This window comes from Agelaius tricolor, unplaced genomic scaffold (genome assembly GCF_023055355.1).
Source record: "Agelaius tricolor isolate 1412-34295 unplaced genomic scaffold, bAgeTri1.0.p SCAF_118, whole genome shotgun sequence".
Lineage (NCBI taxonomy): Eukaryota > Metazoa > Chordata > Aves > Passeriformes > Icteridae > Agelaius > Agelaius tricolor.
Window position 1 is genome coordinate 245,802 of NW_027269378.1, and position 27,209 is coordinate 273,010.

A 27,209-nucleotide genomic window follows, 5' to 3' on the forward strand; every position below is an offset into this window, starting at 1 on the left:
TGCTGGTTTAGGGCTGTACCGAGCCCTGTGGGGCCATACCGGGTCTGTGGGGCCGGTTTAGGGCCGTACCGAGCTCTGTGGGGCCGTACCGGGCTCTCCGGGCCCCCCGCTCCCACAATGGCGGCCCCACTCCCCTCAGCGCACTGGGCGTGGCCTCCCGCGCTCCCGCCCTTTTCGCTCTCAGCCAATCAGCGCCGAGCTTCCTTCGCGCCCCGCGCCGCCGCCACGCGCCCGCTCCCCCCCGCCCTTCCCGCTCCGCTTTCGCGCACGCGCGGCGGCCCCGCCCGCACCACCGCCCCCATCGCCCCGCCCCTTTCCTCCATCGCGCCGGCGCATTGGCCGCCGGCCGCCGGCTCGCGCGCTTGGCGCTCCGCCCCTTTCCCCCCCCCTTATAAATAGCGCGCCCCCCGCGCGCGTCCCCTCAGACCCTCCGCGCCCCCCGCGCCGTGAGGAGCCGCCGCCGCCGCCATTATGGGGGTGAGCGGGGCCGCGCCGCGCCCGGGGGGGCTCGGCCTGAGGGGAAACAGAACAGGGGTGGGGCCTGCGAGGCGCCGCTGAGCGGATTGGGGGCCGGCCGAACGGGTGGAGGGGTCACCGCGAGGGGACGCGGGAGTTCTGCGAGGGAATTTGGGGTCGTCCGAGGGGCTGGGAGGTCACCGCGAGGCCTCACGGGGGTTCCGTGAGGGCATTTGGGACCGTCCCAGAGGATGGGGAGACTCTTTGGGGTGGGACAGGGCTACCGTGAGGGGATTTGGGGCACCTATGTGGAGATTTAGGACTTTCCGTGAGGTTTTGGGGTTGTTTGAGGTCATTTGGGGCTCTGCGAGCGGTCTGGATGCTGCTGTGAGGAAATTGGGATTATCGGAGGTTCTTGGAGATTCTGTGAAGGTTTTAGAATGTTGCGTGAGAATTTGAGGTTCCCACGGTGAAATGTGGGATTCTCTGAGTGGATTTTGGGCTGTTACAGAAGATTTGGGGCTGTGTAGAGAGGAGTGGTCAGGACTAGAGGGGATTTGGGGCTGTTTTGGGGTCTCTGGGTTGGATTTGGGGCTGTTTTGGGGTCTCTAGGTTGGATTTGGGGTTGTGCTTCCCCAGACACCTCTCATGATGTCCCATCCAACCCTGCTGGACAAATTTCCAGGTTTTTCCCCCAAAATGACCCCAAAGTGGAGATTTGAGCATCCCCATCCCAGCCAGCAGCAGGTGGTGGCTGCTCCAACCCCAAAACCACTTTAATTCCCCCAAACCCACTGATAAATGTGGTTTTGAGGGATGTTTACCCTGTCCCTGTCCCCATCCCGCTGCTTTTCCTGTTAAATCTTTGCTTTTGGGTGCACTTCACTCAATTTTTAGGAGCCGAAGCTCAGGAATCCCAGTCCCTCTTTGGAGATTTGGAGGGATCCCCACAGGATATTTCATTTTGGGTGAAATCACCCACATTTTTAGTGCCAGTCTTCTCAGATTTGGGAAAAACCACTCCCAAGGAGCAGCTTGGTGTGGCTGCTGTCCCCCCCTTATCCCACCTGAAACCCCCAAGATTTTAGGGCAAAACCCCTTTAAAGTGCATCACCAACACTCACTAAAAATTCAACACTGGTTTTATCCCTAAAACCATTTTTCCTCCAAGATTTGGGGCAAAACCCCTTCGAAGTGCATCACTCCAGTTATTAAAAACTCAACAGTTATTAAAAGCTCAACACTGATTTTATCTTTAAGAGAAAATCCCAAGATTTTTTCTCCAAGGTTTTGGGGCAATTCCCATTCAAACTGCATCACCCCAGCAGCATTAATTAGTAAGAATCCAACTGATTTTATCCCTAAAACCCTTTTTTCTCCCAAAACTTTGGGGCAAAAGCCATTCAAAGTTTATCACCCCAGCAGCAACAGGTATTAAAAACTCTGATTTTATCTTCATGAGAAAATCCCAAGATTTTGGGGTAATTCCCATTCAAAGTGCATCACCCCAGCAGCAACAGTCACTAAAACTTCAGCACTGATTTGATCCCTAAACCCCTTGATTCCCCGAGATTTTGGGACACTCCCCACCTGCAGCTCCACACTCATGGCCTTTAATAGCATTAATATTAAATCTGATCATTAATGACTGTGGGGGCAGGGCTGGGCAGGGCTGGGTGCCAGTTTGGTGCCAATTCCCGGCCTTTCGGTGCCAGTTTGGTGCCAATCCTGGGTGTTTTGGTGCCAGTCCCTGGTGTTTTGGTGCCAATCCCGGGTCTTTTGGTGCCAATTTGGTGCCAGTCCCTGGTGTTTTGGTGCCAGTTCTCAGTGTTTGGTGCCAATCCCTGGTATTTTGGTGCCAGTTCTCAGTGTTTGGTGCCAGTTCTCAGTGTTTTGGTGCCAGTTCTCAGTGTTTTGGTGCCAGTCCCTGTTGGTTTGGTGCCAGTTCTCAGTGTTTGGTGCCAGTTCTCAGTGTTTTGGTGCCAGTTCTCAGTGTTTGGTGCCAGTTCTCAGTGTTTTGGTGCCAGTTCTCAGTGTTTGGTGCCAGTTCTCAGTGTTTGGTGCCAGTTCTCAGTGTTTGGTGCCAGTTCTCAGTGTTTGGTGCCAGTTCTCAGTGTTTTGGTGCCAGTTCTCAGTGTTTGGTGCCAGTTCTCAGTGTTTTGGTGCCAATCCCTGGTATTTTGGTGCCAGTTCTCAGTGTTTTGGTGCATTTCCCCCAGAGGAAGTCGAGCAGGGCCAAGGAGAAGAAGCAGCGGCGGCTGGAGGAGCGCGCGGCCATGGCAGCCGTGTGTGCCAAGGTGGAGGCTGCCAACAAAGTGAGTGTGGCACCAACAGGGGCAGGGCACGGGCAGAACCAGGCCCTGGAACCAGGCAGGGCACGGGCACAGCCCTGGCATGGCTGAGGAACCGGGCAGGACATGGGCACAGCCCTGGAACCAGGCCCTGTCCCAGCCCTGGCAGTGCCCAGGGCTGCTGCCCCTCTCTGCTCTCTTGCAGCTCCGAGATCCCCTCGAGGCCTTCCCGGTGTTCAAAAAGTACGACAGGAACGGGTCAGTGCCGGGCATCAACGGGCATCAGGGGCATCATCAGGGGGATCACGGGGATCACAGGGCATCAGGGGCATCATCACGGGCATCACGGGCTCCCCAGGCTGATCCTGGTGTCCCCAAAGTGTTCCCAGAGTGTCCCCAGAGTGTCCCCAGAGCGTTCCTGAGGTTCCTGAGACCGTTCCCGGTGTCCCCGAGGCCACTTTGGGTGTCCCCAGGGTGTTCCCAATGTCCCTGTGGTTGTTTCCAGTGTCCCCAAGCTCCATGCCAGTGTCCCCATGGTGTCCCTGAGCCCCTTCCTGATGTCCCCACACTGTCCCTCACCCCATGTCCGTCTGTCCTCAGGCTGGACGTGTCCATCGAGTGTCCCCATGGTGTCCCCATGATGTCCCCACAGTGTCTCCAACCCCGTGTCCGTCTGTCCCCAGGCTGGACGTGTCCATCGAGTGTCCCCACAGTGTCCCTCACCCCGTGTCCATCTGTCCCCAGGCTGGACGTGTCCCCACAGTGTCCCTCACCCTGTGTCCGTCTGTCCCCAGGCTGGACGTGTCCCCACAGTGTCCCTCACCCCGTGTCCGTCTGTCCCCAGGCTGGACGTGTCCATCGAGTGTCCCCACAGTGTCCCTCACCCTGTGTCCGTCTGTCCCCAGGCTGGACGTGTCCCCACAGTGTCCCTCACCCCGTGTCCGTCTGTCCCCAGGCTGGACGTGTCCATCGAGTGTCCCCACGGTGTCCCCACACTGTCCCCATCCCCGTGTCCGTCTGTCCCCAGGCTGGACGTGTCCATTGAGTGTCCCCATGGTGTCCCCACGGTGTCCCCACACTGTCCCCATCCCCGTGTCCGTCTGTCCCCAGGCTGGACGTGTCCATTGAGTGTCCCCATGGTGTCCCCACGGTGTCCCCACACTGTCCCCATCCCCGTGTCCGTCTGTCCCCAGGCTGGACGTGTCCATCGAGTGCTGCCGTGTGTCCGGCCTGGAGCCGTCCACTCTGGACTGGGCCTTTGAGCTGACCAAGGCCAACATGCAGAGCCTGTGAGTGCCCCTCTCCACCCTGATGGGTTTTCATCCCCCAGAATTCCCACATTTGGGGTTTTCCCCCTGCAATTTCCCTTGGTTCCTGTGCTTTGAATTTCCCACCTTGGTTTTTGCCACGATTTTCCCCAAAATCCTTGGGGTTTTTCTGTTTACCCCAAATCCTGAGGGTTTTCCCCCAAATCCCTAGGGTTTTCCTCCAAATTCCTGGCTTTTTCCCCCCAGGTCCCCGTTTTTTTTTTGCCCCCAAATTTTTGGTGGTTTCCTTTGCCATCCCCTGCTGCTTTTTGCCCCAAACCCCAATTCCCCCCCCAATCCCATTTTTCCTCCCCCAACCCCCATTTTTTGCCCCAAACCCCCATTCTTTGCCCCAATCCCCCATTTTTCCTCCCCAAACCCCCATTTTCGTCCCCAAACCCCTGTTTTTTACCCCAAACCCCCAATTCCCCCCCTCAATCCCATTTTTCCACCCCCAAACCCCCATTCTTTGCCCCAATCCCCCATTTTCCTCCCCAAACCCCTATTTTTCCTCCCCAAACCCCATTTTTTTCCCCCTTCAATCCCGTTTTTTGCCCCAAACCCCCATTTATCCTCCCCAAACCCCCATTTTTCCCCCCAATCCCGTTTTTCCCCCCCCAATCCCCGTTTTTTGCCCCAAACCCCCATTTTCCCTCCCCAATCCCCCATTTCCCTCCCCAATCCCCGTTTTCCCCCCCGTTCCCGAGCCCAGGTACGAGCAGAGCGAGTGGGGCTGGAAGGAGCGCGAGAAGCGGGCGGAGCTGCGGGACGAGCGCTCCTGGTTCCTGCTGGCCCGCGAGGCGCCGGGGGCGCGGCCCGTGGCCTTCAGCAGCTTCCGCTTCGACGTGGAGTGCGGGGACGAGGTGCTCTACTGGTGAGAGGGATGAAATTCGGGGTGAAATTCGGGATTTTGGGGGGAAATCTGGGAGTTTTGGGGTTTCCCTGACCCGTGGGAAGTCCATGGAGTGCGGGGACGAGGTGCTCTACTGGTGAGAGGGGAATTTGGGGTGAAATTCGGGGAATTTGGGTGAAATCTGGGAGTGTTGGGGTTTCCCTGACCCGTGGGAAGTCCATGGAGTGCGGGGACGAGGTGCTCTACTGGTGAGAGCGGAATTTGGGGTGAAATTCGGGGATTTTGGGGTTTCCCTGCCCTGTGGGAAGTCCATGGAGTGCGGGGACGAGGTGCTCTACTGGTGAGAGGGGTGAAATTCGGGGATTTGGGGTGAAATCTGGGAGTTTTGGGGTTTCCCTGACCGGTGGGAAGCCCATGGAGTGCGGGGACGAGGTGCTCTACTGGTGAGAGGGGAAATACCGGGAATTTGGGGTGAAATCTGGGAGTTTTGGGGTTTCCCTGCCCCATGGCCTTCAGCAGCTTCTGCTTCAATGTGGAGTGCAGGGACGAGGTGCTCTACTGGTGAGAGGGGGAATACCGGGATTTTGGGGGGAAATACCGGGATTTTGGGGTGAAATCTGGGAGTTTTGGGGTTTCCCTGACCCGTGGGAAGTCCATGGAGTGCAGGGACGAGGTGCTCTACTGGTGGGAGGGGTTTGGGGTGAAATTCAGGGATTTTGGGGTTTTGGGGGAAAATCCAGGGTGAAATCTGGGAGTTTTGGGGTGAAATCTGGGAGTTTTGGGGTTTCTCTGCCCCGTGGGAAGTCCATGGAGTGCAGGGACGAGGTGCTCTACTGGTGAGAGCGGAATTTGGGGTGAAATCTCTCAGTTTCGGGGGTTTTGGGGTAAAATCTGTGGTGAGATCTGGGAGTTTTGGGGTAAAATCCTGGGGTTTTTGGGGTGAAACCCACAAGTTTTGGGGTGAAATCTGGGGCTTTTGGGTTGAAATCCGTGGGTTTTGGGGGTCTTGGGGTGAGATCTGGGAGTTTCGGGGTTTTTCTCCAGGTGTGATGGGAGTTTTTGGGGTGAAATCCGCGGGTTTTAGGGTGAACCCTGTCAGTTTTGGGGTGAAATCTCTCAGCTTTGGGTCTTTGGGCTGAACCCTGTCAGTTTTGGGGTGAAATCTCTCAGCTTTGGGTCTCTGGGCTCCCCAGTTACGAGGTGCAGCTCGAGAGCCGCGTGCGGCGCCGGGGCCTGGGCAAGTTCCTGCTGCAGATCCTGCAGCTCGTGGCCAACAGGTGAGAAATGGGGCAAATTCGGGGGGGTTTGGGAAAAATGGGGGAGTTTGGGGGGGTTTGGGGGAAAATATGGGGGGTTTGGGGTGAAACTGGGGCAGTTTTTGGGGTGAATTTGGGGCAGTTTTTGGGGTGAATGTGGGGCAGTTTTGGGGTGAATTGGGGCAGTTTTTGGGGTGAATTTGGGGCAGTTTTGGGGGTGAATTGGGGCAGTTTTTGGGGTGAATTTGGGGCAGGTTTGGGGTGAATTTGGGGCAGTTTTTGGGGTGAATTTGGGGCAGTTTTTGGGGTGAATTTGGGGCAGTTTTTGGGGTGAATTGGGGCAGTTCTTGGGGTGAATTAGCCCAGTTTTGGGGTGAATTTGGGGCAGTTTTGGGGGTGAATTGGGGCAGTTTTTGGGGTGAATTAGCCCAGTTTTGGGGCGCTCAGCACACAGATGAAGAAGGTGATGCTGACGGTGTTCAAGCACAACCACGGAGCCCTGCAGTTCTTCAGAGACGCCCTGCAGTGAGTGAGGGACACACGGACACGGGGGACAGAGGGGACAGAGGGGACAGACGGACACGGGGGACGGGGCTGGCACAGGGACGTGACACCAGTGACACAGGGGGGGACACAGAGGGGGTCGCAGGGAGGTGACAGTGACAGGGAGGGTGACAGGGAGGTGACACAGAGAGTGGTGTGCCTGTCCTTGCAGTGACACAGGGGGTGACACAGGGAGGTGACACAGGGAGGTGACATTGTGCCTGTCCTTGCAGTGACACGGGCAGGTGACACAGGAGGTGACACAGAGGTGACAGTGTGACACGGCTGTCACTGCAGTGACACAGGGAGGTGACATTGTGCCTGTCCTTGCAGTGACACAGGGGGTGACACAGGGAGGTGACACAGGGAGGTGACATTGTGCCTGTCCTTGCAGTGACACGGGCAGGTGACACACAGTGACGGGGAGGTGACACAGGGGGTGACACAGGGAGGTGACACAGGGAGGTGACATTGTGCCTGTCCTTGCAGTGACACGGGCAGGTGACACACAGTGACAGGGAGGTGACACAGGAGGTGACAGCAGTGACACGGGGACATTGTGCCTGTCCTTGCAGTGGGCGGGGGCTCAGGCTGAGGTGGGTGCTCGGGACCCCCACATTTGGGGACGTTTTGCCCTTTTTTGGGTGCTGCCCCTTTCCCCTCCCCCCCAATACCGACCTGGGGGTGACACTGGGGGGGTCCCGGGTGACTCTGGGGTGACACTGGGGGGGGTCCCGGCTGATTTTGGGGTCCCCCCTGTCCCCCCCAGGTTCGAGGTTGACGCCTCCTCCCCGAGCGTCTCCGGCTGCTGTGGGGACGATTCCTCCTACGAGATCCTGAGCCGCAGCACCAGATTCGGGGACCCCCACCCCGGGGGGGGCCCCTGCGCCGGCTGCTGCCACTGAGACCCCCCCAAAAACACCCCCAAAAACCCCCCTAAACCCCCCCCCACCCCCGGATCTGGGATTTTGGGGTGGGAGGGGAATTTTGAATTTTTTTTGGTTTTTTTTTCTGAATTTTTTGTTGGTTTTTTTTTCAGGCGTTTTGTTTGTACGGGATAAATAAATAATTAAATAAATAATGAGGAAGCTTTAATGAGGCTTTAATTGTGTTGGGGCGGGGCTATGCTAATGAGCAGCGTGATCTGTATGCAACAAATTATGGCAATGAGAGGCATGGTCTATACACCACAAGCATTGATATGCCTGAATTATGTTAATGATGGGTGTGGTCTATACACGAGTGTTGCTATTACTAAATTATGTTAATAAGGGGCGGTGCTATGCTAATGAGAGGCATGGTCTATATGCTACAAGCGTTGTTATGCCTGAATTATGTTAAAGAGGGGTGGGACTATGTTAATGAGAGGCGTGGTCTACACACACCAAGCATTATGCTTGAATTATGTTAATAAGGGGCGGGACTATGCTAATGAAGCGTGTTCTATACGCTACGACCGTTATGACTGAGTTTTGTTAATGAGGGGGCGTGGTTAAACGGGCAGGGCGGTCCTAAAAACACAACCTCCGCGCGCCGGAAGTGACGTCACAGAGCAGCGCCAGCGCCGCCATGATGCCGCTCGCCGCCCTCAGCGCCCGCTCCCTCCTGCGCTCCGCGGCCCGGCCGGGCCCGGCCCCCCGCTGGATCCGCTCGGGGCCCGCGCAGAGCCCCGTGAGCACCGGGGTGAGCTCGGGGGAGCGGCGGGGGCGGCGGGCGCGGGGTGACCTTGGCGGGGGGGGCGGCTCCGGTTCTAACGGCGCTGCGCCCTCAGGACACCGTGCTGGGCTTGGCCGCCGTGTTCGCCTCGTTCTTCGTCCCCGCCGCCTGGGTGCTCGGCCACATCCAGGACTACAAGAAACGGGAGGAGGAGTGAACCGGGCCCGCCGCACCGGGACCAGCCCCACCGGGACCCCCCCAACCCCCGAGCACCGGGACCAGAACCGGGACCAGCGCCGGGACCACCGGGAGGCGCCGCCCCCGCCATGGGACCCCCCCCCGACCCCTCCCCCGCCTCAATAAAGGCCGCGGATTCCGCCTGAGCCGCTCCGAGTCCGTCCCGCCGCACCGGAACCGGGCTGTGACGTCACTGATGGCGTCACGGGCAGCGGCGCCGTTTCGGGGGGCGGTGGGCGGGGGTTGCTAAGGCGGGGCTTGTTGTTAGGGGCGGAGCAAGCACAGCAAATAAACCGGGAGGCGGGGCTTAATGTGATGGGCGGGGGCAGTGCTATGGGCGGGTTTGTGAGGGGCGGGGCCAAAGCAGTGGGCGGGGTTTGTCATCAAGGGCGGGGTTTGCTGTCGGGGGCGTGGCCTCGCCATTCCGGTGTTCTCGGGGTACCGGGGCTCGGACCCTCAATTCCCGCTCCGCTTTTGGGGGCGGGCCTGCTCCTTTCCCGCCATTCCCCAGCCGCTCCAAGCGTTGTCATGGGCGGGTCCTGTTGCTATGGGCGCGGTTTCCCCACGCACCGCCCTCGTTGGGGCGCGGCCTCGCACCGAAAGTTCCCTCCCGGAAGTTTTGGGGGTTCAGTTCCGGTTCGGGCCGCACTTCCGGCGGAAGGGACGTGGCGGTGACGTCAGCGCGGCCGGTGCTCCCGGTGGCGGCTCCGGAGCCCGCGGTGAGGGGCGAGGGGGGCGGGGCGGGCCCGGGACCCTCCGGAGACCCCGGGTTGGGGGGGTCCGGGTGCGCGGGGCGGGCCCGGAGCCCTCCCGGTGCCCCCCCCGGTGCCCCCCCGGTAACTCCCGGTTCCCCCCGGTGCCTCCCGGTGCGCAGGCCCCGATGAGCCCCGATGCAGGCGCGCCGCCGGCTCGGGCCTAGGCAGCGGGAACCGGCCCAGGCCGAGCCCCCGGGGCCCCCCCGAGCCCCGGCCCTGCCCCCGCCACCGGAGCCCCCCCCGGCCGCTGACGTCATGTCGTGTCGCGACAGGACCCAGGAGTTCCTGTTCGCCTGCAAATCGCTGCAGGGACGGCAGGTGGGACCGGGACACCCCGGGACCCCGACGGGACCCCAGATCCCCCCTCCTGTCCCCCCATCCCGGGGTCTCCCCCGTTTTCCCTTCCTGGTCGTACCGAGGGGTCCCCAAATCCCCCTAAGCCCTCACTGGGGGGTCCCCAAATCCCCCTCCCCCCCTCATTTCGGGGGTCCCCAAATCCCCCTCCCCCCCTCATTTCGGGGGTCCCCAGATCCCCCCAGCTCCTCCCCCATTTATCCTCCCCCCCTCATCCCAGGGGTCCCCAAATCTCCCCCTTTGCCTCACTGGGGGGGTCCCCAAATCCCCCTCCCCCCCACCCCCTTTGCCTCATTCAGGGCTCCCCCAATGCCCCCCCCGGCCCCCCCTGTGTCCCCTGCCCACCCTGGGGGTCCCCCTGACCCCCCCTGACCCCCCCATTTCCCCTCCCCAGGTCGGGGGGCTCCAGGTGGGCAGAGCAGCCCCCGGGCCGGGGCGGCAGCGCAGCGAGTTCAGCCTCATGGCAAAGTGAGGAGGGGGCTTGGGGGGATTTGGGGGTCCTGAGGGGGCTTGGGGGGTCCTGGGGGGGTTCAGGAATTGGGTTTGGAATCTCCAGCAATTGGGGCTGGGGTCCTCAGGTTTGGGGGGTTTGGATCCCCAGGAAATGGGGGCTGGGGTCCCCAGGTTTGGGGGGGTTTGGATCCCCAGGAATTGGGGGTTGTGGTCCTCAGGGGGAGGAAAATCGGGGGGGTTTGGATCCTCAGGAATTGCGGCTGGGGTCCCCAGGTTTGGGTGGTTTGGATCCTCAGGGGGAGGAAAATCGGGGGGGGGTTGGATCCTCAGGAATTGGGGCAGGGGTCCCCAGGTTTGGGGGGGTCCCCGGGAGGTTTTGGGGGGTCCCCAGCCTGGTCCGTGCCCCCTCCCCAGGCGCATTGGGAAGGATCTCAGCAACACCTTCGCCAAACTGGAGAAGCTGACGCTGCGTGAGTGGGGCTGGGGGATTTGGGGGGTCCTGGGGGGATTTGGGGGGGTCCTGGGGGGGTTCTGGGCTCTGTGTGTGGTTTTTGGGGTTCCTGTGCGGGTTTTGGGGTAGTTTTGGCCCTCTTTGGGTGGTCTCTGGGTGTCTCTAGGTGCTTTTTGGGTTCTCTGGGTGTTTTTTGGGGTCCCTGTGTGGTTTGGGGTCCCCGGGTGTGTTTTTGGGTTTATTTTTGGCAGTCTCTGTTTGGTTTTGGGTGTTTTAGAGGTGTTTTTTGGGGTGTTTTTTGGGGTGTTTTTGGGGTAGTTTTTGGGATGTTTTTTGGGGTGTTTTTGGGATGTTTTTTGGGGTGTTCTGGGGTATTTTTTGGGTGTTTTTTGGGGTATTTTTTGGGGTATTTTTGGGGTGTTTTTGGGGTATTTTTGGGGTGTTTTTGGGGTGTTTTGGGGTATTTTTGGGGTGGTTTTGGCCGTTTTTGGGGTCCCCGTTCTCGCCCTGACCCCACCCGCAGTGGCCAAGCGCAAGTCCCTGTTCGATGACAAATCCGTGGAGATCGAGGAGCTCACCTACATCATCAAACAGGTCCGGGGGGCTCCGGGGGGCTCTCCCTGCCCCCCCGGGGGTGCCAGGGCCGTGCTGGGCTGCCCTGACCCCCCCCCACCCTGTGCCCCCTCCCCAGGACATCGGCAGCCTCAACAAGCAAATCGCCCAACTGCAGGAGCTGCTGCGGGCACGGGGGGGCCCGCCCGGGAGGCACCTCCAGAGCCACTCCAACAGCGTGGTGGTGGCGCTGCAGGTGGGGCTGGGGGCTTGGGGACCCCCTGAGCCATCCCTGAACCATCCCTGAACCCCCTGAACCATCCCTGTGCTCCCTGTGCCCCCCTGAACCCCCCACTCCAACAGCGTGGTGGTGGCGCTGCAGGTGGGGCTGGGGGCTTTTGGGGGGCTTGGGGACCCCCTGAACCATCCCTGAACCATCCCTGGAACCCCTGAACCCCCCCTGAGCCCCCCACTCCAACAGCGTGGTGGTGGCGCTGCAGGTGGGGCTGGGGGCTTTTGGGGGGCTTGGGGACCCCCTGAGCCATCCCTGAACCATCCCTGGAACCCCTGAACCCCCCCTGAGCCCCCCACTCCAACAGCGTGGTGGTGGCGCTGCAGGTGGGGCTGGGGGCTCTGGGACCCCCTGAACCATCCCTGAACCATCCCTGGAACCCCTGAACCCCCCCTGAGCCCCCCACTCCAGCAGCGTTTTTGTGGCGCTGCAGGTGGGGCTGGGGGTCCCCAGGTGTTGGGGTTGGGATCCCCTTAAATTGGGGTGGGGGTCCCCGGGAATTGGGGGTTTGGGTCTTCAGGAATTGAGGTGGGGATCCCTGGGATTTGGGGCTGGGGTCTGCAGGAATCGGGGGTTGGGGTCTGCAGGAATTGGGGGGGATGGGTTTGAAAATTGGGGCGTGGGATCCCCAGGAATTGGGGTGGGGGCGTTTGGGGGGCTCAGGGGGGATTTGGGGACCTTTGGGGGGCTCTGGGGGGCTTTGGGGGGCTCAGGGGGCCTTTGGGGACCCCCAGCCTGACCCCCCTGTGCCCCCCCAGTCCAAACTGGCCTCGATGTCCAACGACTTCAAATCCGTGCTGGAGGTGCGGACAGAGGTGAGAAAAAATTTCATTATTTCCCGCCTATTTTTATTTCCCTTTTCCCTCCTATTTCCTGCCTATTTTTATTTCCCTTTTCCCCCCGTTTCCCCCCATTTTCCCCCTATTTTTATTTCCTTTTCCCCCCTATTTCCCCCCTATTTCCCCCCTATTTTTATTTCTTTTTCCCCCCCATTTCCCCCCCATTTTCCCCCTATTTTATTTCCCTTTTCCCCCCCATTTTCCCCCCTATTTTTATTTCCCTTTTCCCCTCATTTCCCCATTTCCCCCCTATTTTTATTTCCCTTTTCCCCCCTATTTCCCCCCTATTTCCCCCCTATTTTTATTTCCTTTTCCCCCCATTTTCCCCCCATTTCCCCCCTATTTTTATTCCCTTTTCCCCTCATTTCCCCATTTTCTCCCCAGAACCTGAAGCAGCAGCGCAGCCGTCGCGAGCATTTCTCCCGCGCCCCCGTCTCGGCCCTGGCCGCCAACAACCTCAGTGAGAGCCGGGGCATTGGGAATTCTGGGAGGAAAAAGGGGAATTTTGGGAAATTCCAGGGGAAAAAAAGGCAATTCGGGGTGGAAAAAGCGAATTTTGGGGGAATTTTTTGGGGAATTTTGAGGTAGTTCAGGCGGGGAAATGGAAATTTCGGGAGGATTCGGTTGGAACGTTGTGGGGGAATTCGGGTGGGAATTGAGAATTTTGGGGGGGAATTGAGGTGAATTCCAAATTTAGAAGGGGGAATTTAGGGGGGGGGAATTGGGAATTTTGAGGGAATTCAGTTGAGAATTGTGAATTTTGGCAGGATTGAGGCGGGAACTGGGAATTTGGAGGGGATTGAGGTGGGAATTGAGGCGGGAATTGTGAATTTTGGCAGGATTGAGGGGCCAGGTGTGAATTTTGCCAGGATTGAGCTGGGAGTGGTGCATTTTGGCAGGATTGAGGTGGGAATTGAGAACCTTGGCAGGATTGAGGTGCCAGTTGTGCATTTTCCCAGTACTGAGATGGGAATTGAGGTGGGAATGATGAATTTTGCCAGTACTGAGGTGCCAGGTGTGAATTTTGGCAGGATTGAGGTGGGAGTTGAGGTGGGAATTGTGATTTTTGGCAGGATTGAGGGGCCAGGTGTGAATTTTGCCAGGATCGAGGCATGAATTGTGCATTTTGCCAGGACTGAGGTGGGAATTGAGCTGGGAATTGTGAGTTTTGCCAGGATTGAGGCAGGAACTGTGCATTTTCCCAGCCCTGAGGTGCCAATTGTGCATTTTCCCAGTATTGAGGCAGGAATTGTGCCTTTTCCCAGCCCTGAGGTGGGAATTGAGGCAGGAATTGTGCATTTTCCCAGCCCTGAGGCAGGAATTGTGCCTTTTCCCAGTATTGAGGCAGGAATTGTGCCTTTTCCCATCCTGAGGTGCCAATTGTGCATTTTCCCAGCCCTGAGGCAGGAATTGTGCATTTTCCCAGTATTGAGGCAGGAATTGTGCCTTTTCCCATCCTGAGGTGCCAATTGTGCATTTTCCCAGCCCTGAGGCGGGAATTGAGGCGGGAATGGTGCATTTTGGCAGGATTGAGGTGTCAGTTGTGCCTTTTCCCATCCTGAGGCAGGAATTGTGCATTTTCCCAGCCCTGAGGTGCCAATTGTGCATTTTCCCAGTCCTGAGGTGGGAATTGAGGCAGGAATGGTGCATTTTGGCAGGATTGAGGCGGGAATGGTGCATTTTGCCAGGATTGAGGTGCCAGCTGTGCCATTTTCCCATCCTGAGGCAGGAATTGTGCCTTTTCCCATCCTTAGCCCCATGTTTTCCCCCCTTTCCCTCGCAGGCAGCCCGGCCGTGCTCCAGGCCGAGCCCCATCCCTCGGGCGCCGTGGCCATCGAGATGGACCCCAGGGCCAGCCAGCAGCTGCAGCTCCTGGATGAGCAGGTTGGGACCCCCCAAAGCCCCCAGAATCACCCCAAAAAGGGGCGGTTTTGGGGCAGCCCCAGCAGCCTGGCCCTCGGCAGGACTCGTACATCCAGAGCCGCGCGGACACCATGCAGAACATCGAGTCCACCATCGTGGAGCTGGGCTCCATCTTCCAGCAGCTGGCACACATGGTCAAGGAGCAGGAGGAGACCATCCAGAGGTGCCAAAAACACCAAACCCTCCCTCGCTGGGACCCCAAATTCCCCCTCATTGGTACCCCAAACCCTCCCTCGCTGGGACCCCAAACCTTCCCTCTCTGGGACCCCAAATTCCTCCTCCCTGATCCCCCAAACCTTCCCTCTCTGGGACCCCAAATTCCTCCTCCCTGATCCCCCAAACCTTCCCTCGCTGGGACCCCAAATTCCCCTCCCTGATCCCCCAAATTTTCCCTCTCTGGGACCCCAAATTCCCCCTCATTGACCTCCAAACCCTCCCTCGCTGGGACCCCAAACCTTCCCTCGCTGGGACCCCAAATTCCCCCTCCCTGATCCCCCAAATTCCCATCCCTGACTCCTCCAAATCTCCCCTCTCTAATCCCTCAAATTCCCCTCTCTGATCCCCCAAATTCCCCCTCCTTGATCCCCCAAACTTTCCCTCTCTGAGCCCCCAAATTTTCCCTCTCTGAGCCCTCAAATTCCCCCTCCTTGACCTCCAAATTCCCCCTCATTGACCTCCAACCCTTCCCTCGCTGGGACCCCAAATTCCCCCTCATTGATCCCCCAAACTTTCCCTCTCTGGGACCCTAAATTCCCCCTCCTTGACCTCCAAATTTCCCCTCCTTGACCTCCAAACCTTCCCTCTCTGGGACCCCAAATTTTCCCTCTCTGGGACCCCAAATTTCCCCTCCTTGATCCCCCAAATTCCCATCCCCGACTCCTCCAAGTCTCCCCTCTCTAATCCCCCAAATTTTCCCTCTCCGATCCCCCAAATTTCCCCTCCTTGACCCCCAAATTTTCCCTCTCTGGGACCCCAAATTCCCCCTCCCTGATCCCCTAAACTTTCCCTCTCTGGGACCCCAAGTTTCCCTCCTTGATCCCCCAAATTTCCCCTCCTTGATCCCCCAAATTTTCCCTCTCAGATCCCCCAAATTTTCCCTCCTTGATCCCCCAAACCTTCCCTCTCTGGGACCCCAAATTTCCCCTCCTTGATCCCCCAAATTTTCCCTCCCTGACCCCCAGATTCTCCTCTCTGACCCCCAAATTTCCCCTCCCTGACCCCTCAATTTTCTCCCCAATTTTCCCCTCGAATTTTCCATTTTTTTCCCCTTTTATCCCCTAAGGTTTCCCCCCTTTCCCCATAATTTTCCCCCCAATTTTCCCCCAATTCTCCTGTTATTTTTCTCCCAATTTTCCTGTCATTTTTCCCCAAAATTTCCCCAAAATTTCCTTTGAATTTCCCTCATTTTTCCTCCATTTCCCCCCATTTTCCCCCCAATTTTCCCCCAATTTTCCTCTCAAATTTTCCCCAATTTCTTCCCCATTTCTCTCCCATTTGTTTCCCATTTTTCTCCCACGTCTCACCCAACTTTCCCCCATTTCCCCACAATTTTCTCCCCTTTCCTCCCCTTTCCACTGATTTTCCTACCTATTTTTCCCCCATTCTTTTTCTCATTTTTTCCTCATTTTTTCCTAATTTTTTCTCTTTTTTTCTTTTTTCTCTTTTATTTTCTCTTTTTTTCTCCCTTTTTTCCTCATTTTTTCCTCATTTTTTCCTCATTTTTTTCTCGTTTTTCTCATTTTTTCCTCATTTTTTTCTCTTTTTTTCCTCATTTTTTTTCTCTTTTTTTCCTCATTTTTTCTCTTTTTTCTCTCATTTTTTTCTCATTTTTTTCTCTTTTTTCCCCTTTATTTTCCTCATTTTTTCCCTCAATTTTCCCCCAACTCCCCCCCCCAATTTTCCTGTCACTTTCCCCCAAATTTTCCCTAAATTTTCCCTAAATTTTCCCTAAATTTTCCCTAAATTTTCCCCATTTTTCCCCCATTTTTTCCCCCTCTCCTGACCCTTTTTTCCCCCAGGATCGACTCCAGCGTGGAGGACGCTCAGCTGAACGTGGAGGCCGCTCACAGCGAAATCCTCAAATATTTCCAGTCGGTCTCGTCCAACCGCTGGCTCCTGGTCAAGATCTTCCTCATCCTCATCGTCTTCTTCATCGTCTTCGTCGTCTTCCTGGCCTGAATCTGCTCCTTCTCACCCCAAAATCCCGCTCGGACTCGGCCCCGCGGGGCTCGGACACGGACACGGGGCTGGGGACCCCAGAATGCCCCAAAATCCCACAAAATGCCCCAAAATGCCCCCCAGGACAGCTCAGAATGCCCCAAAATCCCACAAAAGGCCCCAAAATGCCCCCCAGGACAGCTCAGAATGCCCCAAAATCCCACAAAATGCCCCCAAAATCCACCCCAGGACAGCTCAGAATGCCCCAAAATCCCACAAAATGCCCCCAAAATCCACCCTAGGACAGCTCAGAATGCCCCAAAATCCCACAAAAGGCCCCAAAATTCCCCCAGGACAGCCCAGAATGCTCCAAAATCCCACAGAATCCCCCTAAAATTGCACAAAACCCCCCAGAACTCCCCAAAATCCCCTCAAAACCCCTCAGGACACCCCAAAATCCCCCCTAATCCCCCCAAAATGCCCCAAAATCCACTCAAAATCACTTAAAATTGCCCCAAATCCCCCAGGACTCACCAAAATGCCCCAAATTCCCATCAGGGCACCCCAAAATGTCCCAAAATCCCCCTAAAATCCCCAAAAATTCTCCAAAATCCCCCCAAGACCCCACAAAATCTCCTTAAAATTCCCCAAAATCCCCTCAATTCGCCCCAAAACCCTCCTGGGACCCCCCCTTTTCCCCTCCTGGGGGTCTCCAGGACCCTTGGTGGGGGTTGGGAATTTTGGGAATGCTCTGGGACCCCTCCCCATGGAGCAGGGGACCCCAAAACGGGGCTGGGGACCCCCAAAAGGGGCTGGGGGATCCTCTGGGGGGGTTCGGGGCCCCCCAAGGGGGGTGGAGACCCCAATTGCAGCCGTGAGACCCCCGGGGCTGGGGGGGGGAGGGGTCTGTGAACTCCGTGACCCTTGGGGGGGTGCAGGACCCCCCAGAAGGGGCTGGGGACCCCCAAAAATGGGGGGGGGACACCCCAATAAAGGGTTTGGGGTCCCTCTGGGGGGGCTGCAGACCCCCAAAAGGGGCGGGGACCCCCAAAAGGGGGCTGGGGACCCCATTTCTGACCCCATTAATTTACTGGGGGGGGCTGCAGACCCCCAGAATGGGCCTGAGGACCCCCTGAATGGGCCTGGGGACCCCCAAAAGGGGCCGGGGTCCCCATTTCTGCCCCCGGGGGGGCTGCAGGACCCCCGTGGGAACAGACCCCCCCCCCAGGTAAAGCCTTGGGACCGCCGGGGATGGGTCTGGGGGCTCCCAGGGGAGCCTTTGGGGGGCGGTGCAGCCCCCCCGAGCCCCCCAATAAACCCGGGGTCCCCCCGAACCCCGATTTTTGTGTTTTTTTTTTTTGTTTTGTTTTTTTCCTCCCGGGCCGGGATTCGAACCCGCGAGCTCCGGAGCAGGAAATGGGGGGGGCGGGGGGGGGGGGCAGTTGTGGCCACTGCGCGTGCGCGCGCGAGGCGGCGGGGCGGAAGTGACGTCAGCGGGACGCGCGGCGGGGAGGCCGCGGCGGCGGCGGCGATGGCGGAGGAGGGGAAGGGGGGCGGGTACAGCGGTGAGCGGGGCGGGGGCACCGGGGGCTCCCAGGGCACCGAGGGGCACCGGGGGCAACGCGGGGAGGGGCCCCAGGGCAGCCCCGGCTGGCGGAGGGGACCGGGAGGGAGCGCGGCGGGGCAGGCCCGGGGGTGGCGGTAGGCCCGGGATGGGGGGGGCGGTACCGGGAGGGGAGGGGGGGCACGGGAACGGGGAACGCGGAACGGTACCGGGAACGGAGGGGGGACACCGGAACTTGGAACGGGACCGGGAGCGGCACCGGGAGGGGAGAGAACCCCGGACTCGGTGACGGTACCGGGGGAACCGGGAGAGCGGAGGGAGCACCGGGGAGGGGAACGGGAACGGCACCGGCAGCGCTGCCGGAGGGACCCCACGGCGGGAGGGAACCCTTGGCCGGTACCGATGTCCCCATGCCGGTAGCCGTGCCCGGTATGAGGCTGTGGAGCGGGACCGGGCCGCTCCCGGTGCTCCCGGAGTCGCGGTGCCCGGTGAGGGGTCCGGGATGGGGAGCTTGGAACGGGGGAGAGCCCGGTGCCGGTCCCGGGGCTGCTCCCGGTGTCCCGGAGGCCTCGGGGGGGCGGGGGTGGGGCCGGAGAGGGCGGGCCGGGAAGGCGGTGCCGGTGCCGGTGTCATCCCCGGTGCTATCCCCGGTCCTGCTGCCATTCCTGTTCCCGTTCCCTGTCCTATTCCCGTTCCCGGTGCTGTCCCCGGGTCCCGGTGCTGTCCCCGTTCCCTTTCCCGGTGCCATCCCCGTCCCCGGTTCCATTCTCTGTCCTGGTCTCGTTCCCGGTGCCGTTCCCGGGTCCTGGTGCTGTCCCTGTTCCTGTCCCTGCTACCGTTCCCGTTCTGGGTCCCGGTTCCAGCCCGGTGCCATTCCCGGGTCCCATCCCTGTTCCCATCCCCGGTTCCATCCCCGTCCTGTTCCCGGTTCCATCCCCGTTCCCATCTCCGGTGTCCCGGTGCCATCTCCCCCTTGCCGGTTCCATTCCTGGTACCCCCAGAGCACAATGACCGTGTTGGGGGCTGTTCCCATTCCCATTCCCATTCCCAGTGTCCCCATTCCCATTCCCATTCCCATCCCTGTTCCCATTCCCGTTCCCATTCCCATTCCCAGTTCCATTCTCCCCAGAGCACGGTGACCGTGTTGGGGGCCGTTCCCATTCCTGTTCCCATTCCCATTATCCCGTTCCCAGAGCACGATGACCGGGTGGGCTCCTGGCCGTTCCCATTCCCATTCCCGTTATTCCCATTATCCCGTTCCCATTCCCGTTCCCATTCCCGTTCCCAGAGCACGATGACCGGGTGGGCTCCCGGCCATTCCCATTCCCATTCCTGTTATCCCATTCCCATTATCCCCATTCTCCCCATCCCAGAGCACGATGACCAGGTGGGCTCCCGGCCGTTCCCATTCCCATTCCCATTCCCATTCCCGTTCCCATTATCCCATTCCCATTATCCCCGTTATCCCCATCCCAGAGCACAATGACCGGGTGGGCTCCCGGCCGTTCCCATTCCCGTTATTCCCGTTATCCCATTCCCATTATCCCCATTCTCTCCATCCCAGAGCACGATGACCGGGTGGGCTCCCGTTCCCATTCCCGTTATCCCATTCCCATTATCCCATTCCCATTATCCCCGTTATTCCCGTTCCCAGAGCACGATGACCGGGTGGGCTCCCATTCCCATTCCCATTCCCATTATCCCATTCCCATTATCCCCGTTATCCCCATCCCAGAGCACGATGACCGGGTGGGCTCCCATTCCCATTCCCATTCCCATTATCCCATTCCCATTATCCCCGTTATCCCCATCCCAGAGCACGATGACTGGGTGGGCTCCCGGCCGTTCCCATTCCCGTTATTCCCGTTATCCCATTCCCATTATCCCCGTTATCCCCGTTCCCAGAGCACGATGACTGGGTGGGCTCCCGGCCGTTCCCATTCCCGTTATTCCCATTATCCCATTCCCATTATCCCCGTTATCCCCGTTCCCAGAGCACGATGACCGGGTGGGCTCCCGGCCGTTCCCGGGGGGCCGGCGGCGGAAGGGCCGGGGCCCGTTCCGGGGGAAGATGTACAGCGAGGTCACGCCCCGGGGCCGCCCCCGCGGCCGCGCCCGCAACGACGACGACGACGGCGACGTCGCCATGGCCGAGGCGCACGATGGGCCCCGCGGGCGGTAGTGAGTGCCGGGGGGACACCGGGGGGACCGGGGGGACCGGGGCTTACCGGGGGGGCTGTCCCAGAGGGGTTACCAGGGGTTACCGGGGGTTACCGGGGGTTACCGGGGGTTACCGGGGGTTACCGGGGCAGTTCCCAGCTCGTCCCGGTCATTCCCGGCTGATGGATCCCGGCTGATCCCAGGGTGATTCCCAGGGTTATTCCTGGCTCCTCCTGGGTTATTCCCGGGGTTATTCCCGTGTTATTCCCACCTTATTCCCTGTTATTCCCGGGGTTATTCCTGGCTGACCATTCCCGTTGTTCCCGGGGTTATTCCCGGGGTTATTCCCAGTGTTGTTCCCGGCTCACAGTCCCCATTATTCCCACTGTTCCCAGGGTTATTCCTGGTGTTGTTCCTGGCTGACTGATTGCATTCCCATCATTCCCACCATTCCCACCATTCCCATCATTCCCATCATTCCCATCATTCCCGTCATTCCCATCATTCCCATCATTCCCATCATTCCCATCATTCCCACCATCCCCTTCATTCCCATCATTCCCGTCATTCCCATCATTCCCATCATTCCCACCATTCCCGTTATTTTTCCTCCATTCCTGCCATTCCCACCATTCCCACCATTCCCATCATTCTCTCCATTCCCGCCATTCCCTCCATTCCCATCATTCCCACCATTCCCATCATTCCTGCCATTCCCTCCATTCCCATCGTTCCCATCATTCCCACCATTCCCATCATTCCCATCATTCCCATCATTCCCTTCATTCCCTCCATTCCCATCATTCCCATCATTCCCGTCATTCCCTCCATTCCCGTTATTTTCCCGCCGTTCCCAGTGTTCCGTACGCGCCGCGCTCGGGCCGCCTGGCCAACATCAACATCACGGTGAAACGGGAGCCCGGGGAGCGCGGCGGCGGCACCGGCCGGGACGGGGGCAGGAGGAGCTGGTTCAAAATCACGGTAACGGGAAACGGGGATTGGGAATGGGAAACGGGGATTGGGAATGGGATTGGGAATGGGAATGGATAACGGGAAATGGGGATGGGAACGGGGGCAGGAGGAGCTGGTTCAAAATCACGGGAACGGGAACGGGAAACGGGAATGGGAAACGGGGATTGGGAAACGGGAATGGGGACAGGAACAGGGACAGGAACGGGGATGGGAATGGGGACAGGGATTCCCATAATGGGGTGGGAGCAGGGATTGGGGTGGAAATGGAATTGGGGTGGGATTTGGATGGGAACGGGTTTGGGATTGGGATGGGGAATGGGAATGGAATTGGGAATTGAGGGAATGGGAATGAGAAGAGGAATGGGGGGGATTGGGGTGGGGAGCACTGGGGTTTGGAGCGCTGGGATTTGGGATTGGGCACAGAAATCAGGAAGAGCTGGGGTTGGGATTGGGGTTGGGTTGGGGTTGGGGTTGGGATTGGGATTGGGGTCAGTATTGGGTTGGGATTGGGGTTGGGTTGGGATCAAGGTTGGGATTGGAGTTGGGATTGGGGTCAGTATTGGGCTGGGATTGGGATTGGGATCAGGGTTGGGATTGGGGTTGGGGTTGGGTTGGTTTAGGATTGGGTTGGGTTGGGATTGGGATTGGGGTCAGTATTGGGCTGAGATTGGGATTGGGTTGGGATTGGGATCAGGGTTGGGGTTGGGATCAAGGTTGGGGTTGGGGTTGGGATTGGGATCAGGGTTGGGGTTGGGATTGGGATCAAGGTTGGGGTTGGGATCAAGGTTGGGGTTGGGTTGGGTTGGGATTGGGTTGGGTTGGGGTTGGGATCAAGGTTGGGATTGGGATCAAGGTTGGGATTGGGATCAAGGTTGGGGTTGGATTGGGGTTGGGATTGGGGTTGGGATTGGGATTGGGATCAAGGTTGGGATTGGGTTGGGGTTGGGATCAAGGTTGGGATTGGGATCAAGGTTGGGATTGGGTTGGGTTGGGATTGGGTTGGGTTGGGGTTGGGATCAAGGTTGGGGTTGGGATCAAGGTTGGGATTGGGTTGGGTTGGGGTTGGGATTGGGGTTGGGATTGGGATTGGGATCAAGGTTGGGATTGGGTTGCGGAGTTTGAGCTCTGCTCTCATCCCCCCCTGCTCTCCCTCTCCCCTCACTCCTCCCTCCCTTCCCTCTCCCGTTTTTCTCTCTTTGCTGTTTCCGTTCCTTTTTCCTCTCCTTTCATTTCATCCCCGTTCCCCCTTTCCCCATTTCCCGTTCACCCCACGGGGTGACCCCACAGATCCCCTATGGGAAGAAATACGACAAGTCCTGGCTGCTGAGCTCCATCCAGAACCTCTGCAGCGTCCCCTTCACCCCCGTCGAGGTCGGTGCTCGGGGGGATTTGGGGGATTTGGGGGGGATTTGGGGGTTTTGGGGGGGATTTGGGGGATTTGGGGGGTTTGGGATCCCAGGGGAGCCACGTTCCAGCCCTGGATCCCAGGAGGATTTGGGAATTTGGGATCTCGGGAGAATTTGGGGGAATTTTGGGGTCCTAGGAGGGCCCTGTTCCAGCCCCAGATCCCAGGGGGATTTTAGGGGAATTTTGGGGGAATTTTGGGGCGGATTTGGCTTCCCAGGGGGCCCCATTTCAGCCCCAGATCCGGGGGTGACTTTGGAGGGATTGTGGTGACTGTGGGGTGATTTTGGGGTCATTTCGGGTGATTTTGGGGAGATTTTGGGGTGACTGTGGGGATGATTTTGGGGTGATTGTGGGGTGATTTTGGGTGATTTTGGGGTGATTTTGTGGGGTGATTTTGGGGTCACTTTCGGGTGACTTTGGGGGGATTTTGGGGGGATTGTGAGGTGATTTTGTGGGGTAATTCTGAGGTGATTTTGGGGTGATTTTGGGGTGATTTTGGGGAGATTTTGGGGTGATTTTGTGGGGTGATTTTGTGGGGTGATTTTGGGGTCCCTTTCGGGTGATTTTGTGGGGTGATTTTGGGGTGATTTTGGGGAGATTTTGGGGAGATTTTGGGGAGATTTTGGGGTGATTTTTGGGTGATTTTGGGGAGATTTTGGGGAGATTTTGGGGAGATTTTGGGGTGATTTTGGGGTGATTTTGGGGAGATTTTGGGGAGATTTTGGGGTGATTCGGGGCCCTGTCCCCCTGCAGTTCCACTACGACCACAACCGGGCCCAGTTCTACGTGGAGGACGCGACCACGGCCAGCGCCCTCAAGCAGGTGTCGCGCAAAATCACCGACAGGGACAACTACAAGGTGGGGACTGGGGGGTTTGGGGTGGGGTCTGGGGGGTCTGGGGTGGGGTTTGGGGGGTCTGGGGTGGGGTTTGGGGGGTTTGGGGGGTCTGGGGTGGGGTTTGGGGCTGGGATTGATGGGATGGATGGGATTGATGGGATCGAGGGGATGGAATCCATGCTGTGGATGAGGAGAGTGGGGTGGGATGGGATGGGATGGGATGGGATTTGTGGGGTTGGATTTAGGGGATGGGATTTATGGGATGGGATGGGATTGGATTGGATGGCATTTGTGGGGTGGGGTGGGGATTGATGGGATTGATGGGATGGGATTTGTGGGGTGGGATGGGATGGGATGGGATGGGATTTTTGGGGTGGGATGTGGGATTCAGGGGACGGATGGGATTGATGGGATTGATGGGATGGGGTTTGTGGGATGGATGGGATGGGGTGGGGTTTAGGGGATGGGGTTTGGGGGTGGGATTTATGGGATCATTGGGATGGATGAGGAGAGTTGGATGGGATTGGGATGGGGGTGAAATGGGATGGATGGGATGGGATTTATGGAGTGGGACGGGATTTGTGGGGTGGGGTTTATGGGGTGGATGGGATGGGGTTTGTGGGATGGGATTTGCGGGGTGGGGTTTTTTGGGTGGGGTTTTTGGGATTTATGGGGTGGGGCAGATGGCAATGAGGGTGGGATGGGGATGGATAGGATGGGATATTGTGGGGTGGGGTATTTTGGGGTGGGGTTTTTGGGATTTTGGGGTGGTGTTTATGGCAATGAGGGTGGATGGGATGGGGTTTTTGGGATGGGGTTTTTGGGATTTTGGGGTGGGGTTTTTGGGATGGGATTTTGGGGTAGGGTATTTTGGGATGGGATATTTTGGGGTGGGGATTTTGGGATTTTGGGGTGGGGTTTATGGCAATGAGGATGGGATGGGATGGGATGGGGTTTTTGGGATGGGATATTTTGGGGTGGGGTTTTGGGATTTTGGGGTGGTGTTTATGGCAATGAGGGTGGGATGGGGTTTTTGGGATGGGATTTTGGGATTTTGGGGTGGTGTTTATGGCAATGAGGGTGGGATGGGGTTTTTGGGATGGGATTTTGGGATTTTGGGGTGGGGTTTATGGCAATGAGGGTGGGATGGGGTTTTTGGGATGGGATTTTGGGATTTTGGGGTGGGGTTTATGGCAATGAGGGTGGGATGGGATGGGGTTTGTGGGATGGGGATTTTGGGATGGGATTTTGGGATTTTGGGGTGGTGTTTATGGCAACGAGGGCTCCCCTGCCCCGCCCAGGTCGTGATCGTCATCAACTCCTCGGCGCCGCCGCAGTCGCTGCAGAACGAACTCAAACCCGAGGAGATCGAGCAGCTCAAGGTGCCCGGGGGGAGCCCTGGGGGGGTTTGGGGAGGTCTGGGGAGGCCTGGGAGGGTTTGGGATGGTTTTGGGGCAGTTTTGGGTCAGTTTGGGTCAGTTTGGGTCAGTTTGGGTCAGTTTGGGTCAGTTTTGGGTGCCAGGCTCTCAGGAAGGTTTGGATCAGTTTTGGGATGGTTTTGGGTCAGTTTGGGTCAGTTTTTGGTCAGTTTTGGGTCAATTTGTGTCAATTTTGGCTGTCAGGTTCTCAGAAAGGTTTGGGTCAGTTTTGGGTCAGGGTTAGGGTCAGTTTGGGTCAGTTTTGGGTCACTTTGTGTCAGTTTTAGGTCAGTTTTGGGTGCCAGACTCTCAGGAATGTTTGGCTCAGTTTGGCTCAGTTTTGGGTCAGTTTTGAGTCAGTTTTGGGTCAGTTTTTGGTGCCAGGTTCTCAGGAAGGTTTGGGTCAGTTTGTGTCAGTTTTGGTTCAGTTTTGGGATGGTTTTGGCTCAGTTTTGGCTCAGTTTTGGCTCAGTTTTTGGTACCAGACCCTCAGGAAGGTTTGGCTCAGTTTTGGCTTAGTTTGTGTCAGTTTTGTGTCAGTTTTGGCTCAGTTTTGGCTCAGTTTTGTGTCAGTTTTGGGTCAGTTTTGGTGCCAACCCCTCCCTCTCTCCCAGCTGTGCATGAGCAAACGCTACGATGGCTCCCAGAAGGCGCTGGACCTCAAGAGCCTCCGCGTGGACCCCGGTGAGCCCCGGGGCTCTGGGGGGCTCTGGGGGGCTCTGGGGGATCCTGGGGGGCTCTGGGGGATCCTGGGGGGGCTGCAGGACCCCCTGACCCCTCTGTGCCCCCAGACCTGGTGGCCCAGAGCATCGATGTGGTGCTGAACCAGCGCAGCTCCATGGGGGTGGTGCTGAGGATCATCGAGGACAACATCCCCGAGGTGCGGCCCCACATCCCCCAGTGCCCCCAAAATCCCCACTTTTACCCTCTAAATCCCAATTTTCCCCCCATTTTCCCCCAAAATCCCACTTTTTCCCCCCATTTCCCCCCCAAAATCCCCATTTTTCCCCCCCATATTTCCACCCTAAATCCCCATTTTCCCCCTGGATCTCCCTGGATTTTCCCCCAAAACTCTGCATTTCTCCCCCCAAACTCCCCCATTTCCCACCTGTGTCCCCGTTTTTCCCAAAAATCCCCACTTTTTCCTCATTTTCCCCATTTTTCCCCATTTTCTCGTTTTTCTCCAAAATCTCCATTTTTTGCCCCATTTCCCAGCTGCAGTCCCTGACCCTGGGCAGTGACTGTCTGTTCCCTTTGGGTGATTTGCCCCATTTTGCCCCATTTTTTCCCCATTTTTCCCCATCTTTGCTCCATTTTTCCCCATTTTCCCCCATTTTTCCCCATTTTCCCCCCATTTTTGCCCCATTTTTTCCCCATTTTTGCCCCATTTTTCCCCATTTTTTCCCCTTTTTTCCCCATTTTTTCCCCATTTTCCCCCATTTTTCCCCATTTTTCCCCATTTTCCCCCATTTCCCCCCCGTTTTTCCCCCAAATCCCCATTTTTCCCCCCCAAATCTCACATTTTTCCCCCAAAATCCCCGTTTTTTGCCCCGTTTCCCAGCTGCAGTCCCTGAACCTGGGCAGTAACCACCTGTTCTCTTTGGGTGATTTGCCCAATTTTTCCCCATTTTTTCCCCATTTTTCCCCATTTTTCCCCATTTTTCCCCATTTTTCCCCCCAAATCTCACGTTTTTCCCCAAAATCCCCGTTTTTTGCCCCGTTTCCCAGCTGCAGTCCCTGAACCTGGGCAGTAACCGCCTGTTCCGTTTGGATGATTTGGCCGAGCTGCCCCTCAAGGCCCCGGCGCTCAAAGTGCTCGACCTGTCAGGAACGAGGTGGGGAGAGACCCCCAAAATCCCACCCTGAGACCCCCTAAAACCCCCCCAAAATCCCACCCAAAACCCCCCAAAACCCCCCCAAAATCCCACCCAAAATCCCACCCTGAGACCCCCCAAAATCCCCCCCAAATCCCCCCCTGGGACCCCCTGGGACCCCCAAACCCCCTGGGACTGCCCCAAAATCCCCCCCTGGGACCCCAAATTCCCTCCTAAAACCCCAAATTCCTCCCTGGGACCCCCCAGCCCTGCCTGAGACCCTCTGGGAGCCCCAGCGAGTGCCCCCAGGTGTGCCCAGATGCCCCCAGGTGTCCCCAGGTGTGTCCCAGGTGTGTCCCCAGTGTCCCCAGGTGTCCCCAGGTGTACCCCAGGTGTCCCCAGGTGTCCCCAGCTGTGCCCAGGTGTGCCCCAGGTGTATCCCAGGTCTATCCCAGATGCCCCCAGGTGTCCCCAGGTCTATCCCAGGTGTCCCCCAGGTGTCCCCAGATGCCCCAGGTATCCCCAGGTGCCCCCAGCTGTGTTCCAGCTGTTCCAGCTGTTCCAGCTGTGCCCTGTGTGCGCAGCTGAAGTCGGAGCGGGAGCTGGACAAGGTGAAGGGGCTGAAGCTGGAGGAGCTGTGGCTGGACGGGAACCCCCTGTGC

General features: G+C 58.2%; 3 protein-coding genes across 6 annotated transcripts; all 3 read left to right on the forward strand.

The window, feature by feature from the left end:
• The first annotated feature begins 293 nt into the window (after nt 1-293).
• On the forward strand, nt 294-7,801 carry NAA40 (N-alpha-acetyltransferase 40, NatD catalytic subunit). 4 transcript variants are annotated; one of them, XR_011677797.1, is made up of 10 exons: nt 294-477; nt 2,676-2,771; nt 2,953-3,005; nt 3,941-4,036; nt 4,767-4,928; nt 6,101-6,184; nt 6,611-6,688; nt 7,101-7,133; nt 7,229-7,302; nt 7,476-7,612. XR_011677797.1 is itself a non-coding variant. In XM_071419887.1 (8 exons), the coding sequence occupies exons 1-8, from the start codon at nt 472-474 to the stop codon at nt 7,485-7,487; spliced, it is 576 nt and encodes a 191-aa protein (XP_071275988.1). In that variant the 5' UTR covers nt 294-471; the 3' UTR covers nt 7,488-7,801. The 4 variants fall into 4 exon arrangements, 2 of the variants coding, with proteins under 2 accessions (XP_071275988.1, XP_071275987.1); XR_011677798.1 differs by having other exon boundaries at nt 7,101-7,302; XM_071419887.1 differs by lacking the exons at nt 7,101-7,133; nt 7,229-7,302 and having other exon boundaries at nt 4,767-4,917; nt 7,476-7,801.
• A 1,237-nt stretch (nt 7,802-9,038) lies between these two features.
• On the forward strand, nt 9,039-17,715 carry STX5 (syntaxin 5). Its single transcript, XM_071419883.1, has 11 exons — nt 9,039-9,318; nt 9,474-9,672; nt 10,103-10,176; nt 10,576-10,631; nt 11,136-11,206; nt 11,304-11,420; nt 12,215-12,271; nt 12,680-12,755; nt 14,079-14,179; nt 14,260-14,381; nt 16,237-17,715. Exons 2-11 carry the CDS (start codon nt 9,490-9,492, stop codon nt 16,394-16,396), a joined length of 1,017 nt encoding a protein of 338 aa, XP_071275984.1. The 5' UTR covers nt 9,039-9,318; nt 9,474-9,489; the 3' UTR covers nt 16,397-17,715.
• Nucleotides 17,716-17,843: 128 nt separating this feature from the next.
• On the forward strand, nt 17,844-26,614 carry NXF1 (nuclear RNA export factor 1). The gene is made up of 9 exons (XM_071419885.1): nt 17,844-17,940; nt 19,934-20,120; nt 20,957-21,080; nt 22,359-22,442; nt 23,232-23,336; nt 24,617-24,697; nt 25,348-25,417; nt 25,525-25,613; nt 26,462-26,614. The coding sequence occupies exons 1-9, from the start codon at nt 17,907-17,909 to the stop codon at nt 26,597-26,599; spliced, it is 912 nt and encodes a 303-aa protein (XP_071275986.1). The 5' UTR covers nt 17,844-17,906; the 3' UTR covers nt 26,600-26,614.
• The last annotated feature ends 595 nt before the right edge of the window (nt 26,615-27,209 follow it).